Source organism: Etheostoma spectabile, chromosome 21 (genome assembly GCF_008692095.1).
Source record: "Etheostoma spectabile isolate EspeVRDwgs_2016 chromosome 21, UIUC_Espe_1.0, whole genome shotgun sequence".
Classification (NCBI taxonomy): Eukaryota; Metazoa; Chordata; class Actinopteri; order Perciformes; family Percidae; genus Etheostoma; species Etheostoma spectabile.
This window is the reverse complement of record NC_045753.1, coordinates 3,140,988-3,160,883: the sequence shown is the minus strand read 5'-3', so window position 1 is coordinate 3,160,883 and position 19,896 is coordinate 3,140,988. Positions and strand designations below refer to the sequence as shown.

At 39.0% G+C, this 19,896-nt stretch overlaps 2 protein-coding genes and 1 long non-coding RNA gene across 4 annotated transcripts in view; 1 reads left to right on the top strand and 2 right to left on the bottom strand.

Moving 5' to 3' along the window:
- Nucleotides 1-1,153: 1,153 nt before the first annotated feature.
- On the bottom strand, nucleotides 1,154-2,569 carry LOC116671134 (uncharacterized). 2 transcript variants are annotated; one of them, XM_032502128.1, is made up of 3 exons: nucleotides 2,390-2,569; nucleotides 1,472-1,837; nucleotides 1,154-1,377 (listed from the first exon to the last, which is right to left on the bottom strand). In XM_032502128.1, exons 1-3 carry the CDS (start codon nucleotides 2,475-2,477, stop codon nucleotides 1,169-1,171), a joined length of 663 nt encoding a protein of 220 aa, XP_032358019.1. In that variant the 5' UTR covers nucleotides 2,478-2,569; the 3' UTR covers nucleotides 1,154-1,168. The 2 variants fall into 2 exon arrangements, with proteins under 2 accessions (XP_032358019.1, XP_032358020.1); XM_032502129.1 differs by having other exon boundaries at nucleotides 2,402-2,565.
- Nucleotides 2,570-5,562: 2,993 nt separating this feature from the next.
- Nucleotides 5,563-19,896, top strand: part of LOC116671141 (uncharacterized) — a 26,184-nt gene continuing 11,850 nt past the window's right edge. Inside the window, exons 1-2 of the long non-coding RNA XR_004327206.1 lie at nucleotides 5,563-5,573; nucleotides 19,675-19,680. This is a non-coding gene — a long non-coding RNA (uncharacterized LOC116671141). The remainder of the gene's footprint in view (nucleotides 5,574-19,674; nucleotides 19,681-19,896) is intronic.
- Nucleotides 15,425-19,896, bottom strand: part of LOC116671136 (uncharacterized) — a 9,329-nt gene continuing 4,857 nt past the window's right edge. The window contains exons 2-4 of the mRNA XM_032502130.1: nucleotides 17,090-17,187; nucleotides 16,632-16,979; nucleotides 15,425-16,515 (exon numbers count right to left, since the gene is read on the bottom strand). Coding sequence (XP_032358021.1) covers nucleotides 16,331-16,515; nucleotides 16,632-16,979; nucleotides 17,090-17,165 — 609 coding nt within the window. The 5' untranslated portion in view covers nucleotides 17,166-17,187 and the 3' untranslated portion in view covers nucleotides 15,425-16,330. The remainder of the gene's footprint in view (nucleotides 16,516-16,631; nucleotides 16,980-17,089; nucleotides 17,188-19,896) is intronic.

Below are 19,896 nucleotides of genomic sequence, written 5' to 3'. Positions count from 1 at the left end.
ATGGGATTGTCACAAATACGCAATGTTGTTCAACATCTTTGTATTTTCATATGAATGTAAACTGTGTGTGTGTGTGTGTGTGTGCCTATTTTAGGGTAAGATTAAGGACATGCCACCATAGACTGTACAAATGGTGTTATACAGTCTATGACCAACCCCTTTTACATGGCTTTAACCTCTTTAAAAAATGTCTATATCTGAAATATGGGCTTCTTTTTAACCAAATTACCACAAAAAATGGATTGGATTCCACACAACACTCTTTGCAAACACAATTGATCACTTTCATTTCTGAATAAACTTATGTATACGTTCCTCTGATCTTAACTATTAGTCAAAATTATTCAAAATCTTTATTTTTCTAACTTAAATATCACGCCTATGTACAGTATGTGTGTGTGTGCAGGTGGTCGGGGGGGGGGTAGCGGGATCACACAAACATTGGACTTCCACTCAGGAGGCCAGAGTTTGCAACCTACCTTAAAATTAAATCAAATTATTAACGTAATTACTTATTTATGTTGACTACCAGCTTGTGGTAGCAACATCCTGTTGATTTTCCATGTGGTTAACGTTGTGAATTCAAGAAAAATACTGGGTTAGGTTTAGGAAAAGATAACAATTTGGGTTAAGTTTACATTTGTGACATAAGTTCAATAGTCAACGTACATAAGTCATTGAGTCAATAAATTGACTTTTAGTGAACTTGAGTCACACTTAAAGGAACACTACGTCACTTTTCCCGCTTCGGTCCCCCTACAGGTTGTCTCATTGGAACTACAGCTCGTGCTAAATAGTGTTCCTGTAAGTCACACACAGTTATTTCAGACTCAACTCAGACTCAAGATGTGGAGCTAGTGAACAATCTTTACTTTTAGGAAACTTCTGATGAGTTATTCCCCTACCTGCGTGACCTATGACCTACCTATGTAACACGTAATATGCATCATAAGCCTTGGCTTTAAAATCTTCATGCAACAAGGCCCAAACAAAAGAAGCATTGAATGCAAAAACTTGAGACTTGTTTGAGACTTGCGAGCATCTCTGACAGACACACACACACACACACACACACACACACACACACACACACACCACACACACACACACACACACACACACACACACAAACACACACACACACACACACAGTCATACTCACACATGGTCACATTGTGCATGCATGTGCAAGTGTGATATGCATGTACTGTATGTGTGAATTTTGGCCTAGATGGCTAGTACTAGTAGTACTTACTCGTTTGCGTCTCACAATCCCTCTAACGAAGAGGAATAAAAGGACAGTGAATGCTGTCACACTAAAGGCAATCAAGAGAAGATCCCAAATGTGATCCCCGCATTGGATATGTGGATAACTCTCTGTGGAGAAATCAAGAAAACAACTCAGTTAACTTAGCATTTTATGTGAATGTACAGTGTGTATGCATGTTAATGCTCAAATGGTTCTTTTTACCTTTGACAATGATAACGGTGCCAATGCTGGGCAGCGTTTCAATATTCGCCGTCTCTGATTTGAAGTATCTCCAGCTACAGTAATACACGTTTGTGTCCTCCTCCCCCAGCAGAGACAGCTGCAGGGTAAACCCGTGGCCTTCCCGGATCTGCTGGTCTGGTGCCACGTTAATTCGGCCTGCAAATTCTGGATCTGTAGTATTCTTGGTGACTAGTCCGTTCTCCAAGGACAAGAACACGATGTCCCTTATGTCGTGAAAGCCGCTCTGCAGGTACAAACCCAGGGGATCAGGCAAGGACGTGGAGCATGTGATCTTAGCAGATGAGTTGACTCTCATTAGAGAGATGGACGAGGGATCTTGTGAAACTGTCAGGAAAAAATGGATTGTTACTGACTGCCTCACCTCGAGTCTCCATTTATGGAAATAACCTTACATACATCAGTCACAGGCGATATTCTTCTGCAGAAATAGTTCTGATAATTTAAGATTTTTGATTTTCGGGGTGCTCTGCTAGCTCATCTTGTCAACCCGGTTGTACTGTACCAATGTTCCATTCTTCATCCCCCCCCCCCGCCCTGTGCTGCATGTCCACCCCCTTCTCCCTACCCCCTGTCTTCATATGTCCTATCAATACAGGCCAAAAAGCCCCCAAAATAATCTTAAAAAAATACTTTTAATTCAGTACAGTTTCGAATGAAGGACTTTTACTTGTAATTCATTGTTGTATTGGTACTTAAAGTAAAAAATCAATAAAGTAATTTTACCACCAATGCTTTCAGATACTTTGCTCAGAGCGTAAAAACAGGGCGAGGCTGCAAACAAAGAGGAACTCCCATCTGAAATGTATTTATTGTTTTGGATATTAAACCAAAAACGTATCCATCCGTCTTCTCTATCACACACACACACACACACACACTCACACTCACCTGTCCAGGTGCTGAGCATTACGCTAGCAGGCATGCAGAGTAATCCCAACACACAGCTCCACCAGTGGGCCTTCATCCTGCAAGCGTGGCTGCAGGCTGCAGGCTCCCCGACCGACTGGCAGGCTGACTGTCACATCAACGCTTAAAAAGACAAGTGTGGTTTACAAAGGAAACTGTTACTGACTTGGTCTCCATCAGCTGCGTGTGGGCGGGGGTGTGCTGCATTAGATCAAAGATGTGGAAACGCTTGTTGTTGACAGAACTTTATTTCAAGAGAGGTTCAATTAACCTCAACTTTTACATATAATCTAATCAGTATATCCATCATACTGCATCACAGTATGTCCAGCATACTACATCACAGTGTATCATCATACTACATCACGGTATATACATCATACTACATCACAGTATATCCAGCATTTGTATCCATGTTTTTAGTTGAGAACACCATGCCATCCATACCGAGGGCTTGTAGGATGGCCTCAACACAGCATGTTACATCTCAGTACAGCCAGCATATTACATCACAGTATAGCCAGCATATTACATCTCAGTACAGCCAGCATATTACATCACAGTATAGCCAGCATATTACATCTCAGTACAGCCAGCATATTACATCTCAGTACAGCCAGCATATTACATCACAGTATATTGTGCATATTACATCATAGTATATCCAGCATACTACATCACAGTATATCATCATACTACATCACAGTGTATCCAGCATTCTACATCACAGTATATCCAGCATACTACATCACAGTGTATCCAGCATACTACATCACAGTATATCCAGCATACTACAACACAGTATATCCAGCATACTACAACACAGTATATCCAGCATACTACATCACAGTATATCCATCATACTACATCACAGTATATCCAGCATACTACATCACAGTATATCATGCATATTACATCAATCACTCCTTTGACTGTAGCGCCTCATACAATATAACATATATATATATATATATATACCTATATATAAATGAACTTATAGAATTTGTAGTGTCCCCTAGGTGCCAATGTTCGTTAAATTTAATTTTTATTTTTTTAATATTTAATAATCTAAAGGTTGGCTTTGACTGCATTTATTTTGCTCGAGATGTGGCAAAGTCCGTTCATGAGAAATAAACTTTTTGTATTTAAAGCGTTTTATTCCAAATTCAACATGTCATGCAGATGGGATAAATGCTAGATAAATTGCAATGTGGGTAATTAACAACAACTGAAAAATGTCATATTTGGTGGCAATCGGAATAAATCTTAATCAAATAAAATCGTAATATGTACATGGCTCAATCAGAATTCTGAACAAAGTGACTGTATGGCAGAACACAGTGTTGAGGGAAAAACCTATGAGTAAGAAATATTTTTAACATACCCAGAGATGGTGAAACACAAATTTGAAATCAGTGAACCTTGACTAATTAACCAGATAATTTTCTTCTTGATACTATTCCTTATTTGTCCGCCTCTATTCGTTCAAAACAGGGAATACAGAATGCCCAAAACGATGAAGATGACGGAAATGCCACAAAACATGGCCGTTGACCTGGTTTCACCTGGCAAGAAAAAATATACTGATATAACATGTGGATTAAAACACATTTGTCACATATGTACACACCCAACTTTCACTTTATATAAATAGATAACAATCACTCAAATAAAAAAACAAAAAATTCAAAAGACACGGGAGGCTACTCACCATTATGGGTGCTTCTGTTGGAACGGTCCATGCGCCCACCATCGCCGAGCTGGATAACTTCTATAGGAGATGACGTAGCCCAACCGCAGTCCGTTCTCATGATAACGCTGTAATTTCCATTTTCCCTGACATTTGAGATGTTGATCGACACGTAGTGAGTCGCATAATCCAAACCGGATTGGATCAAGCCGCCACAGCTACACGGTACGCTGTGATTTCTGTCATTCCAGTAACAACTTTCACATTCACAGTGTGTATTGTCCATATTGGAATATGTTATATTGCAGTTTAGTGTCTCCGTTTCTCCAGCTGTGACTTTCACTGTTTCGTTGCACTTCAGTGACACTCCTGGATGGAAAAAAAGGGCAATAGATGATATGATTTCCTTTTTTTTTTAAACTTCACAATGCATTACCAATATAACATACGTGTTTCTGGTTAAAATTAATATGAAATACCTTCATGTGATGAGGCACTGTTTAGTAGAAAACCGGCAGCATAGAGCAGAGTCAGAGTCAACCTCAGACAGGACATCCTGGAAGTTGGTCATCAGAAACTAAAAGGGGGGGGGGGGGGGAGAAGGAGGACATAAACTATTAGATCTATTTAAAATTGTACTTTGTTACTTCCCATTTCTGTATGTATGTATGTATGTATGTATGTATGCACACAACTGGTCAAAAGTTTGGGGTCACTTAGAAATTTCCTTTGCACTCCATTATAGACAGAATCCCAGCTGAGATCAGTTGCATTGTTTTTTTTAACCAGGGAAGCAGCTGTCAGATTACGTAATGTGCTTACATAATTGCAACAGGGTTCTCCAATGTTTTCTCAGTTAGATTTTTAAAATAGATATCAGAAGAGTAAACAGGATGTGCCTTTGGAACAATGGATGAATGGTTGCTGATAATGGGAAATATATGGCATAAATATATCTATCTATCTATATATATATACATATACAGTGGTGTGAAAAAGTGTTTGCCCCCTTCCTCATTTCCTGTTTCTTTGCATGTTTGTCACACTTAAGTGTTTCGGAACATCAAACCAATTTAAACAATAGTCAAGGACAACACAAGTAAACACAAAATGCAATTTGTAAATGAAGGTGTTTATTATTAAAGGTGAAAAAAAATCCAAACCATTATGGCCCTGTGTGAAAAAGTGATTGCCCCCTAAACCTAATAACTGGTCGGGCCACCCTTAGCAGCAACAACTGCAACCAAGCGTTTGCGATAACGTGCAATGAGGCTTTTACAGCGTCCTGGAGGAATTTTGGCCCACTCATCTTTGCAGAATTGTCCTAATTCAGTTACATTAGAGGGTTTTCGAGCATGAACGGCCTTTGTAAGGTCATACCACAACATCTTAATAGGATTCAGGTCAGGACTTTGGCTAGGCCACTCCAAAGTCTTCATTTTGTTTTTCTTCAGCCATTCGGTGGTGGACTTGCTGGTGTGTTTAGGATCATTGTCCTGCTGCAGAACCCAAGTTCGTTTCAGCTTGAGTACACAAACAGATGGTCGGACATTCTCCTTCAGGATCTCTTGGTAGACAGCAGAATTCATAGTTCCTTTTATCACGGCAAGTCTTCCAGGTCCTGAAGCAGCAAAACAGCCCCAGACCATCACACTACCACCACATTTTACTGTTGGTATAATGTTCTTTTTATGAAATGCAGTGTTCCTTCTACGCCAGATATACTTGGACGCACACCTTCCAAAGAGTTCCACTTTGTCTCATCGGTCCACAGAATGTTGTGTCCCAAAGTCTGGGGATCATCAAGAGTGTTGTGGAGAAATTGAGACGAGCTTTGATGTTCTTTTTGCTCAGCAGTGGTTTTCTCCTTGTAACTCTGCCATGCAGGCCATTTTTGCCCAGTCTTTTCGGATGGTGGAGGCATGAACGCTGACCTTAATTGAGGCAAGTGAGGCCTGCAGTTCTTTGGACGTTGTTGTGGGGTCTTTTGTGACCTCTTGGATGAGTCATCGCTGCGCTCTTGGGGTAATTTGGGCGGCCGGCCACTCCTGGGAAGGTTCACCACTGTTCCATGTCTTCGCCATTTGTGGATAATGGCTCTCACTGTGGTTCGCTGGATTCCCAAAGCTTTGGAAATGGCTTTATAACCCTTTCCAAACTGATAGATCTCAATTACTTTCTTCTCAATTGTTCCGGAATTTCTTTGGGTCTCGGCATGATGTGTAGCTTTTAAGGATCTTCTGGTGGACCTTACTGTGTCAAGCAGCTCCTATTTAAGTGATGCCTTGATTGTGAACAGGTGTGGCAATAATCAGCCTGGGTGTGGCTAGAGAAATTGAACTCAGGTGTGGACAACCACAGTTATAGTATGTTTTAACAAGGGGGGAATCACTTTTTCACACAGGGCATGATGGTTTGGATTTTTTTCACCTTTAATAATAAACACCTTAATTTACAAATTGCATTTTGTGTTTACTTGTGTTGTCCTTGACTATTGTTTAAATTGGTTTGATGTTCCGAAACACTTAAGTGTGACAAACATGCAAAGGAACAGGAAATGAGGAAGGGGGCAAACACTTTTTCACACCACTGTATATACTGCATATGTATATTTTCTCAACATTTCTTTCCTTTTTATGAAAAATGACAAACCAATGAATGGGTTGTCAAACTAATGTTTTAGTTACTACTGATTCCTTTTTCTATCTTTTAATGAGAAATCAATCCCACGAGGGAATGACCACTTATGCATAAGTAGCAAATTAGTAGCCAAAAGGCAAAATTATAATTCAATTAAAAAGGTGAGATCATTTAGACTCAAACCGCTGAATGGAATCTTTGCAGCTGTACAATTTCAACACGTTGAAATCTTCAGATTATACACACTAAACATATGAAAAGCAAAGTTATAGATTCTACCTGGCCAGACATAGGGGCTGCTTCTGATGGGTGGAATATGAAAATATTGTGGGGTAGCTCAACTAATGCAAGAACAAAAACTATTAGGGTCGGCTCAAAGAAATATAACCACACATTTGTGATAAAACATAAAAATAAAAACTCCAAATACAATTAGACATGAGCGTGATGCTGATCATAACGTATTGTCACACACCTCCATCCGCCCTCAGTCAGTTGGATTTTAAACCTCAGAGCCAGGAGTTGTCATATAGTGTAAAAAGTAGTTATGCAAGCAGAGAAATGACGGTTTAGATGAAATAATTCATGGAACTGTAGCTAAGAGTAGTGAGTACACATTTGTACTAATCAGCCAAAAGTAATGGATAAAATATGATGAAATAATTCATGTAACTTGAACTGTTGAAGAGTATAAGACCTCAAATAAAGTGCTGCTTACATGTTAAAACATCAATATAATAGTCCAATCACTTATCCAATATTAGTTTATATATGGTCCATGTACCTTTAAGTGAATATTTTGAATGGAGGACTTTATAGCCCTTCAGCAAACTCTCCATGTTAACCTCTGAATCAACCAAATCGTTACCCATAATGCCATTAATGAGCTTTTGAATGACTCATTAACGGCTTCAATGGCAGAACAGCAAGTAAATGCATCACGGCACACACTGATATTAACATAAACAGAGGAAGAGAGGCGCTTACCTCCAGAGTGCTTCTTTCCGATGGGAGCATTGAATGATTTAACCGCACAACTGAAAGTAAACTACCATCCAACCCCCGCTCCACGCCTGGGGGAATTTTGTTGGTGTTATTTTGAAACTGTTGTTTATCCCTTCCTGTAGAGATTGAATGATTAAAGGGAGTTGAGGGAAAAGTTAAAAGAGATGAACGAAGAGATCAAGGATGGGTTAGAATGGAGAGAAATGTTGCTCTCTAAAAAGGTCACAAATGAATATAATGTACGGTAAGTATGTTGAGTAGCCTACAAATGGATAAAATGAATTATAAAATGAATCATTTGTTTGGGAACAAACAGCATAATAAGTACTATAAATCCCTTTTTACACTTTGGAATGAAAATCATAATCTTATTCCGTGTCTGCACTGTTGAAGCAGCCCTTTGTTTTTTACCCAGAGACAGATGGACCGGGGCTTTTCCATCGGTGACAAACAGAGGTGATTTCAAGAGTTATTTCATTGTTGTCTTTAGTTTTGGACATTACTCATTCTGTCCGTTTATGTATTAGTTGTCAGAAAATGTCACATCCTCGACGTCTTGTTTTGTCCACAACTTCTATGTATTTTTTCTACTGTCGCAGTGCAGAAACTAGAAAACATCAATGTCATCAAGTCGCATCACCCGCTGCGGTTTATCAAGGTTACTCTTGCGAAACCGTTTCCTTTTGGACATGGGTAAACAAACCTGTTAAAACTTGTCAGTTTTGAGGAAAGCCCCCCCATTCAGTTGTTATGCCAAGCTAAACTGATCCAGAACTCGGCACTTTAACACGCCCTCTCCAAAATGTTGACCTATTTCTTCAAATGCTTTCCTTTTAATATTGTGTGTGAACCCCGATAAATTGCTTCTTTTGCCCGACCAGCAATCCAAAATACAAAGATATTCAATCACCAATGGTAGAAAACAATGCTGCAAGTACATTTGAGAAGCTGGAACCAGCATGTTTGCCAATTTTGAATTAATAAAAGGATACCAAATTGATTAAAATGGTTAAAGGATAATTCCGGTCGATTTCAACATGTAGCTCAGTTTTTTCCCCCTAAACATTCAGTATGCACAGGTTCAGTTCACGAGTTCCAGTTGTGTCAAAAGCTTCTTACATGTTTCCTCGGTGGCTTTTTGCTCTTTAAAAAGGCAGGGTTGGTAACAATTTCCTGTATACACTTTTTATACATTGTTTGACATTCTTTTTACAAGCCGACAACAAAAAATATCTTTATGGGCTCTGAATAAGGAGTAAAAAAGATATGTCATTTTTAGCTGCTGGGATCCTGAACACCTCATCTTCTACCAACTATTTTGATAACTATTAGCCACAGCTTATTGACATCACTACATCGCTCTGCATATAATGTAGAGCTGTTAGTTTTTCTGGAATCTGGATCTTCATTTCTCCTCAGCGAGAAGGCTGTAGCCGGCAGCCGAGACTCAGGGTACAATATAATCCTATCGGGCAAATGTGCACCATCAATTTCCGTCCACTAATGTTGTTGTTTTTGTTAAAAGGTATAGCGAATGCAGACCCAAAGAGACGGACAGATAGTGTTGAGCTTGGGGATTTAACAACAGAAAGTCCATACCAATCAAAAGGAGTCCACAATGCAGAAAGCAAAAACAACGGGATCAAAAACGGGAACATAGAGGCAACAGGGTAGACTCAAACACACACACACACACACACAAACAGAACAAAATCTGACACGAGGCCAATTGCAACACAAAGACTTAATACACGGGGTAAAGAGACAGGTGACACTAGGGAGGAAAACAGGGACTTCCAAATAAAACGGGAAACAGAACATACATGTAAAAAACGTTTTTGCCACTGACAGGCTCACGTTGTTATTCTAAGTCTCAACATAATGGAAAGGATCCCTTCAGAGATGGACGTTTTTATTAAAGAGTATTTCTTTATTTCAGTTTTACTAGCAACAGCTCCAAAATTGGCATTGCCAAATGTACCAAAGTCCATTGAAATGAACAATACTTTTAGTTTAGCGTGTATAGAGCCAGCATATTCCCACATGTAAATGGGTGAATTAAAGGATTATGAGTGATGATTGTTGGAACAGTGGATAGACCAACCAAGAAGGCTTAGTTTTTTAGTTCTGTCAACTTTGAAAGAAGTGTGTTAGTGTTTAACTAAATGGAGTCGGGTGGGTTTGGCAATAGCAATCTTTTTCTATTTAACACAAAGGATCTTACTCTTTCACACAAAGGTCTATCTCTTGGGATCCTTTCCATTATTTTGTTGGACATAAAATAATAATCTGAGCATGTCAATGGCAAAACAAGCACTTTTATAGAATGTAAATTGAAGGTGAGAAATTACCGGTTAACGTTACATTGCAGATTGTCCAGAGCTACTCGAGGTTCCTAGAGTCTTTAAAAGTAGAATGGGAGCCAGAACCTTCCGCTATCAGGCTCCTCTCCTGAGGAACCAGCTTCCAGTCTGGGTTCGGGGGGGAAGACCATCACCACATTTAAGAGTAAACTTAAAACTCTCCTCTTTGATGAAACTTATAGATAGGGAGTGATGAGTCGCAGCGCCCGCCGGCTTCTTGTCATAGTTGTCAGATTAATTTACCATATGATCAATAATATAATTAAACTAGAGGAAGGCGGTGCAGTACAGCTGTACAGTACTGTCCCAGGTTTTTTCTTAAATGGGAGCTTTTCCTCGCCACTGTCGCACTGTTGCTTGCTCTTGGGGGAATTACTAGAACTGTTGGGTCCTTGTAAATTATGGAGTGTGATCTAGACCTGCTCTATCTGTAAAATGTCTTGAGATAACTCTTGTTATGAACTGATACCACAAATAAAATTGAATAAAATTGAAGTAATTTATGAGTAAAGCCAATCAAAAATGCCAAGCTTTCTCAGCCTTCAGCTTCTCAATTATGCAAATGTACTGCCTTTCTCTGCTTCATATCTTTAGAAATGTACTATACTTGGCTTTTTACCTGTTAGTTGGGACAAAACAAGAAATATTGGTTATGGAAAAATGTGATGGGCATTTCTTTAACAGTTTCACGACACTGAAAACACTAAATAATTAGTCAAAAAACTAATCAACAGATTGAGTAACAATGAAAATAAATGTCCATTGCGTGTGTCCCTACAATAATGGCAGACCCCTGTATATCTATATAAAGGGAGGGAGGGGGATGACAACATGCAGCAAATGGCGGGGAACTCTACCGGGTGAGCAAGAGGTCGCCCCAGATTCCTGGAAAATTAATTAATTGCAATATCTACAAAGACAAACTCCTACACACTGTCTTAAAGAAACACTCCCGCACACTGCTCTTAACTCTTTCCCCAAGGCACGTCAGTGCAATTTTCAATTTTCAATTCAAATTGCTTCATTGGCATGAACATCAGAAATAACAATATTGCCAAAGCATCAAGGATAATAACGTGAGTCCTTTGTTCCTCCCTGTGTGGGAACCATCAGTCCCCACCAAGCTTGTTATCTTTTGCTTTTCCACTTCGATGCCTGCAGGATGCTGTTGCAGCAGCTTTCTGGGCTCACCTAACATTCCCACTTTCATCATGACTGTAATAGCATCACGTGTCACCTTGTGAGGCGTAAATCTCCCCCGCTCCCCCGCATTTAAGGACTGCCCCCCCCCCCCCCCAAGAAATACTATAAATAACATAAGGATGTATACTTCAAAGTTTAACCCTCCAGGTGTCTTTGGGTCAAATTTGACCCCTTTCCAAAAAGTTTATACTAAAAGTATATACTGTGATATATTATGTATTTTAGCATAAATATAAACATATAAAAAACAGTTGCACATTATGTTTTTCCTATCTTGTACATATTTAAATATTTGTTCTTATATTCTTATATTTTATTCTTATATTTTGTTATTATTATTATTATTATTATTATTATTATTTCATGTATATTGTATGTATGTATATTTTGTGTGCTGCTGCAACACTGTAATTTCCCATTTTTTGGGATCAATAAATATCTATTTATCTATCTATCTATGTATGTATGTATGTATGTATGTATGTATGTATGTATGTATCTATCTATCTATCTATCTATCTATCTATCTATCTATCTATCTATCTATCTATCTATCTATCTATCTATCTATCTATCTCAAAGGTCACTGGAATCTGTGCAATTTCATAAAGTGCACTATTTATTATTTAACCATTCCATTTCATCAATGTGCAGTACTTATTTATATATTTATTTATTATTTAGTACTTAACCACTTCATTACTGTGCAATATTTATCTATACTTAGTACTTAACCATTTCATTACAGTGCAATATGTATTTATTTGCTTATACTCATCTCCTTTCACACAATGTGTATTCAAGCCATTTTATATATGCATACAGTTGCTCTCCGGACTGCACCAGCCCCCCCCCCCTCTTTTTCTTTTTCTCTGCACTACCTACATTTTAAATTTTTTAAATCTTTGATATTTTATATTCTTATCTTATATTTTTTTGTCAACACTGTGAAGGGATTGCTTCAATCTCAGTGCACAGGTACTGTGTACTTGTGTATAATGACAATAAACGCATTCTATTCTATTCTATTCTATTCTAAGTTTCTATATCTATATCAGAAATTTGGGTTTCTCGCAACGTGGATGGCTACCAACAACGCTCCTCACAAGTTAAATAAATAATCAGTTCATTACTTTCATTGAAGTTGGGTGTTTTGTCGACTTGTTTTTCCAGCCTCTCAATCTGCTGTCAGGAGACAGGGTCGGGGGGGGGGATTTGGAGGGTGGTGGAGGCTCCCCCCCACAGCTTACGGTTGCCTGGCTCTGACCTGTGAAAAAAAACCCTGTTAAAATGTTTTTAGAAAAACTCATAAAGTGATATTTGCATGCCATGGGGCCTTCAAAGAAGACTATTTAAGTCAATTTAGTCCGAAATTTTTCATTGAATCAAGACAAACACTGAAATAGGATAATGGTAAAGTCTCCATGCTGCACTAATGATAGTCTTAAGGCTTTCCTCTGTGTACATATCCTCTACAAGTATAATTGTGGCTGTATTATTTGTGTCCCCTTCAAAAATTGCTCTTCAGAAATTGTATGTGGATTATCCTCTCCAACTGTTTTGGACATTTAAGTCAATGGGTCTCGCAATAGTAATAATTTATCAGGTTAATATTCAGTTTGACAATTGGCATCGTGTCGTTGAAAGTTGTCAAAACATTAAGCCTGAATGGTGCAATATTAAGAAATATAATGTGAATTCCAGCTTGAGATTTGAGATTTTCTTTTCTTCCAGGATAAGGATGGTGGGTTTTTATTACTATTTCATGAAAGAAATTGCAAATTTGGAAAAAAAAGTTGAGATTTGATGTACATATAAATTCAACTACTGTCTACTATTTAAGACACACAAAGTAGAATAAGTATCCTGAAAAAGTCAACGGTTTAAGCGCACCCGCAATGCAACATACTGTTTAGAACAAAAACGCTTACTCTGCACTTTTTTATTTTAACGTCAGCCAGCTGTCAACGCTTTTCTGCAAACACAACACAAATTTGTGTAAAAAGGAAATGAGCAAAAAGTGAGACACCTTTCCGGGGTGGAGCACATTTCAGTCAGGTGTATCTATACATAGGGGTAGAGAACCATCAGACCCCCCCCGATGGAATCTGGACACCAGTGGTGGTGATGAAGGAGCCCGAAGACCAGACCGAAGGAGGCTCCGGACCAGCCAGCTGGACTAGATGACTGGAGGTTATTAAAAACTATTCACAGTATGTAAGTATGGTTACTGTTCCCATGTATGTATATATTATTATCCCTATATGTGGATTTGTTTGTTATCTTAACCTCCTGTTATGACGTATGTTGTGTGTGATGTCTGTAAACTACTGGGACATTGAATTTCAGGGGTGTATGGATTCAGAAAATGTCACAATTTGATTCCGATATTTAGGCTTACGATTGGATTCAATATCGATTTTTGATTCAAATGATTCTCGATTAAAAAAGGATTCACAGTATGTATATGTAGTTACTTTTCCCATGTATGTATGAATGTATATATTCATATCCACATTATTCATGTGGATTTGTTTGGTTATTTGTTATTTTAACATCCTATTATGATGTATGTGATGTCTGTAAGCTACTGGGACATTGAATTTCCCCTTGAGGATCAATATATTATCTATTTATCTCTCATGTGATTGCAGTTGACATACAATAGAAACAAAATAAAAAAAAGGAATGTGAATCGATTTTTAGAATTCTACGAATCAATTTTGAATCGGTGGAGCTTGTTTAAAATAACTGAAAACAAAAAAAGGGCGTCGGCAAAAGTTTGGGCACCCTGCAGAGTTAATACCTTGTACCCCCCCTCTCCCCCTCTCCCCCCACCCCCGGCAAGTGTCACAGCTCGGAAGCTGTTTGAGGTATCTTCGCCCATTCTTCCTTCCAAAAGTCTTCCAGTTCTTTGTGATTTCTGGGCTTATGTTGGGGTCAGGAGATTGTGAAGGCCATGGCAAAACCTTCAGTTTACGCCTCTTGATGTAATCCACTGTGGATTTTGAGGTGTGTTTAGGATCATTATCCATTTGTAGAAGCCATCCTCTCTTTAACTTCAGCTTCTTCACAGATGGCATCAAGAAAGCGTCCAAAATTTGCTGAAATTTTATTGAATCCATTTTTTCTTCTACTCGTGAAATGTTCCCTGTGCCACTGGCTGCAATACAACCCCAAAGCATGATTGATCCCCCACCCACCCATGCTTAACAGTTGATAGAGGTTCTGTTCATTAAATTCTGTGCCCCTTCTTCTCCAAACGTACCTTTGCTCATTCCGTGACCTATTCATATTCATGCATTCATATTCAGATACTTTGCTCAGAGGGTAAAAACAGGACGAGGATGCAAACAAATAGGAACAGATGACTCACACCCCCATCTGAAATATGGATATATACAAATATATATACATATATATATATATATATATATATATGGATAATAAACAAAAACACATCCATCCGTCCTTTCTTAAAAGAGAAGTGTTTACAAAGGAAACTGTTACTGACTTGGTCTCCATCAGCTGCGTGTGGGCGGGGGTGTGCTGCATTAGATCAAAGATGTGGAAACGCTTGTTATTGACAGAACTTTATTTCAAGAGATGTTCAATTAACCTTAAATGTTACATATAATCTAATCAGTATATCATCACACTACATCACAGTTTAACCAGCATTTGTATCCATGTTTTTAGTTAGGTTCATTTAGTTAGTTATTTTAGCCACTTAATGTAATAAGGAATAAGGTATATTTACAGGTGTGGCAATCAATGAGATAAAGGTGTGGATGGCGGGGAACACACGTTTCTTACTGTAGCCGTGAGCACCCACTCCACTGACAGCAAGCCACCGCACATTATAAATCAGCCACAATATAGCCATCATATTACATCACAGTATAGCCAGCACATTACATTACAGTATTGCCATCATATTACATCACAGTATAGCCAGCACATTACATTACAGTATTGCCAGCATATTACATCACAGTATTTACAGGCCTATACATTACAACTCTTACTATTGATGCCTACTTAGCATGTTTTTATACTACAGAATTAATTAAGTGACATGAAAGCCTTTTGTATGAAAGCCTGGAATGTAATTTACAGCCAGCGGGCGACGCCACTGGCTCCAAAAAGAAGTCGCAGAAACACTCGCATCCTGTTGGGTCTGATTCCAATTTAATACAATGGTGTCAGAAGTTTTTGTTTTCGAACGTCATGATAACCCCTCCCCCAACACCTGACGTAACCGGTTCTTTTCTCTAGACCGGCGCTAAGTTGGTGCTGAGTTGGAACATGTTGTCTTGGCCCAGAACCAGGTTTATTTGTGTGGAAAAGCAAAGAACTGGTTAGATATTTGACTCCGAACCAGCGCCAGAACTGCCTTGGTGGAAAAGACATACCCGATGACATCCAAGGGGAACCAACCTTTAACATCTGTCTGTTTACACATATAGAGGAGCACTACAACAAAAGTAAGAAAGTTGTATCAAAAATATATTCATGAACTTTTTACACATGAAACTACAAAGAGCTTTACAATGACATTAAAAGACGTACAGTACAAATTACATATCAAAAAGCATTACAGTTGAAATAAAAAAATGAAAAAATGCAGACAGGTCTACTTAACACCTGTCTAAAAAAGTAGGTGGCATTCCAAAGTCCTGGAGCAAGGAATGCCTTGTGTTTTTCCGTTTTTCCGTCATTTTTGTAACTTTTTCAATGTTGTGGGGGCTTTTTTTCCAAAGTTATTTGATATTTTGAATGTTGACATTTTCAGCACTTCCTCTGAAAGGCCCATTTTTTTGTGATACAATAATTGAAAAAGGGTCAAATTTGACCCAAGGACAACATGAGGGTTACGCATATTATAACCAATATGTACGTGGATCAATCAGAATTCTGAAAAATGGGACAGAGTAGAGGGAAAATCTTACGAACAAGACATATTTTTAACATATCCAGAGATGGTGAACACACAAATTTGAAAATGCCTTAGGCGATCAGTGGACCTTGACTCTCTGGTGCAGCGTCCATGTCGCTGTAGTCTTCAGTTTTATTTTTATTCTTGATACTATTCATTATTTGTCTGGCTCTTTTCGTTCTAAACAGGAAATACAGAATGCCCGAAACGATGACGATGACGAAAAGGCCACAAAGTATGGCAGGCCTGGTTTCATCTGGCAAGAAAAAAAGACAATGTGCAAACACAACTTTCAGTTTATAGAAATGGATAGTAATGATTCACACAAAATCAAAAATTGTAAAATACTTTAAGACACCGGAGGCTACTCACCATCATGGGGGCCGGTAATACCGTCCGGGCGCCCAACATTGCCGAGCATGATAACTTTTATCGGAGATGATGTAGCCCTACCGCAGTCCGTTCTCATGATAACGCTGTAATTTCCATTTTCCCTGACATTTGAGATGTTGATCAACACATAGTAAGTCGCATAATCCAAACCGTATTGGATCAAGCCGCCACAGCTACACGGTACGCTGTGATTTCTGTCGTTCCAGAAACAACTTTCACATTTACAGTTCTTTGGGTTTTCTATTTTGGAATATGTTACAGTGCAGTTCAGTGTCTCCGTTTCTCCAGCTACAAATGTCACTGTTTTGTTGCACTTCAGTGACACTCCTGGAGGGAAAAAAAAGGGCAATACATGATACGATTTTCCCTTTTTTTTAACTTCATAATGTATAAACAACATAACATATTTGTCTCTGGTGAAAATTAATATGGAATACCTTCATGTGATGAGGCACTGTTTAGTAGAAAACCGGCAGCATAGAGCAGAGTCAGATACAACCCCAGACAGGACATCCTGGAAGTTGGTCATCAGAAACTAAAAAGGGGGGGGGGGGGGGGGGGGGATATTAAATATTAAGGATATTTTACAGTTCTCTCAATTGATAAGCAGTGTTACAAAAATGAGTCGTGTATTCCTTTTTGCTGTAATGCAGTAATGCATTACTAATAAAATTTCGGTAATATTACCTGACGCTTTTACACTTCTTCACAGGAAAAAGAAAGCTGTGAGGATTATTTCCTGTTGCTGAGGCGACCGCAGATACATTTGCGAGATGGACATTATAATCTGGAGTTATTAAACTGTCCCGTCTCTGTTCCCGGGGAAACGTCTAGAATGTCAATACAGTAAAAATGGACCTGCTTAACCAAGTTCATTCAGTGCTGGCTACAAGTTAGCATCAACCACAGCAAAGGCTGTCAATTAGATGGTGTTTTCAAATGAACGTTTTTAAAATGATTCCCATCTCCTGTTATTGTTTGCAATGAGAAAAGTTGATTATTTCATGGATTTTACAAATTTCAGTATGACATGTTATGCCGTAAACCGTTTAAATCTGAGCATGCGCCTCACATTGGGCAGTGACAATCGTTGCCTACGTGTGCATGACGTCAGAGCAAGTCGGGATCGAGTCGGGATCAAGTCGAGATCGAGTCGGGATCGAGTCGGGATCATGTCGGGATCATGTCGGGATCAACTTGGGATCAAGTCGGGATCAAGTCAGGATCAAGTCGGGATCAAGTCGGGATCATGTCGGGATCATGTCGGGATCAAGTTGGGATCAAGTCGGTATCAAGTCGGGATCAGGTCGGGATCAAGTCGGGATCAGGTCGGACATAATCTAACCGGTTTTATTGGAACCAATTTGTTAATAACATTGATTGGAAAAATGTTTGGATGATTCCTCACAAATACCTGGTAGTAAACAAGTAAATAAATTAGCTTTGAATACACATGTTTACACAATGTGCATTCAAAGCTAATTTATGTATGTATACAGTTGCTCTCCGGACTCAGGACTGTGCGCCAGCACCCCCCACCCCTCTCTTTTTTTTGTCTGCACTACCTACACTTTATATCTTTGACTTTATATTTTTGATTTTTGACATTTTATATTGATATCTCATATTCTCATATTTTTTGTGTCAACGCTGTAAAGGGATTGCTTTAATCTCGTTGCACAAGTACCGCGTACTTGTGTATAAGGACAATAAAGGCCTTCTAAGGTGAAAGAAGTATCGTTTTGAATAATTCACAGATATTACCCTGCGAATCATTACATGCTAAAATTTAAAAGAGACATCAATACAGAAACCGTTTTGCACCTTTATTGGTATTGTTCATACACCAGAAGATTTTGGCAAAACCTCAGCAGATTCATCATTGACCATATCTATAAAGACTTTGCCTTATTATGGGAGAATGTTGTATTTTGTTTTTATAGAACTCCAAGTAAAGAAAAGATGTTTTTTTATAATAAATGTATTAATCCTTTTGGCAAAGTTTCACCTTCACAAATGTAAATTCAGCTCTAAAAAACCTAATTTTATACTTTTTCCCTCCTCATGGCCCTCCTCATCTCTGTAATGACCTTTAAGCCTCCCCTGGCAAAGTTGTATTGTATTATGTTTATTATGTTTGTATTATATACTTGTATATGTCATTAGTGTTCTGTTTCTTATTTTTGCAATAAAGATGACATCAAAAAAACCAAAAAAAGCACGTTGATCGCTGTGATCGATTCTGTGCAGACCTGGCTCGTCTCCAACGAGCCTAGGGCAGAGAGGTAGAGCTCTCTCTATACAGATATCAACATGTCTGGAATTAATGCTTGCTAATGAGTTATAAAAAGTTAACAACACTGTTTCGAAAACAATGTGTTTCTGTTTTATGTATGACGCAGCCAGGGTGGGATTAATATGCATGTTGTCTGTGAAGAGGTCTAGACGACCCATTTGTTCCTCACCTTCCCCCTCTCTTCCTATGACTCTAAAGAATTGATCTGGTCAAATCTGGCATTTAACATTTGGAAAAGAGCTTCCTGCTACACACCAGGAGGGGGTCTCCTGTCTCCTCCCTTGGGGTCTTAGACTAGGCTAAGACAATACAATGTTGATTAAACTGTGTTGATGTCAGAGTTTCGCATTTACATGACAGACCCTTTTGATCTGTGACCAAAAACGACTCCAAAGGGGCAGAGTTTTGAGCCAGGTCCTTCCTTATTAGACAGTGAAGATGCGCTGGGCATGTTGCCATGCAAACGACGGACCAATGAGAATGGATTTGAATGCACCAGGTGAAAAGGAACCGCCCCCAGGTGCAGGGGATAAATGGGTGTGATTAAGGAATAATCAAGACTGGTCTCATGTGACTTCATCAGGGAGAAGCATGGATCCAGTCCAACAGCAAAAGGCCAAACAAGGTAAGGACTACTAGCAGTCAGAAGCAGAGTATGAGGGTGTGCCCTGACAGTACTAGTAGGACTACTAGCCAGTCAGAAGCAGAGTATGAGGGCCCTGACAGACCTAGGTAAGGACTACTAGCCAGTCAGAAGCAGGTATGAGGCCTGACAGTACCTAGGTAAGGACTATAGCCAGTCAGAAGCGAGTATGAGGGCCCGACAGTACCTAGATAAGGACTACTAGCCAGTCAGAAGCAGGTATGGGCCCTGACAGTACCTAGGTAAGGACTACTAGCCAGTCAGAAGCAGAGTATGAGGCCTGACAGTACCTAGGTAAGGATACT

Coding starts and splice junctions, on each gene's coding strand:
- LOC116671134 (XM_032502128.1), bottom strand. CDS start 2,477: ATGAAGGCCCACTGGTGGAGCTGTGTGTTGGGATTACTCTGCATGCCT. Junction 1,838..2,389: donor CTGGACAGGTGAGTGTGAGT/GTGTGTGTGTGT, acceptor TTTTCCTGACAG/TTTCACAAGATCCCTCGTCC. Junction 1,378..1,471: donor CACCGTTATCATTGTCAAAG/GTAAAAAGAACC, acceptor ATTTCTCCACAG/AGAGTTATCCACATATCCAA.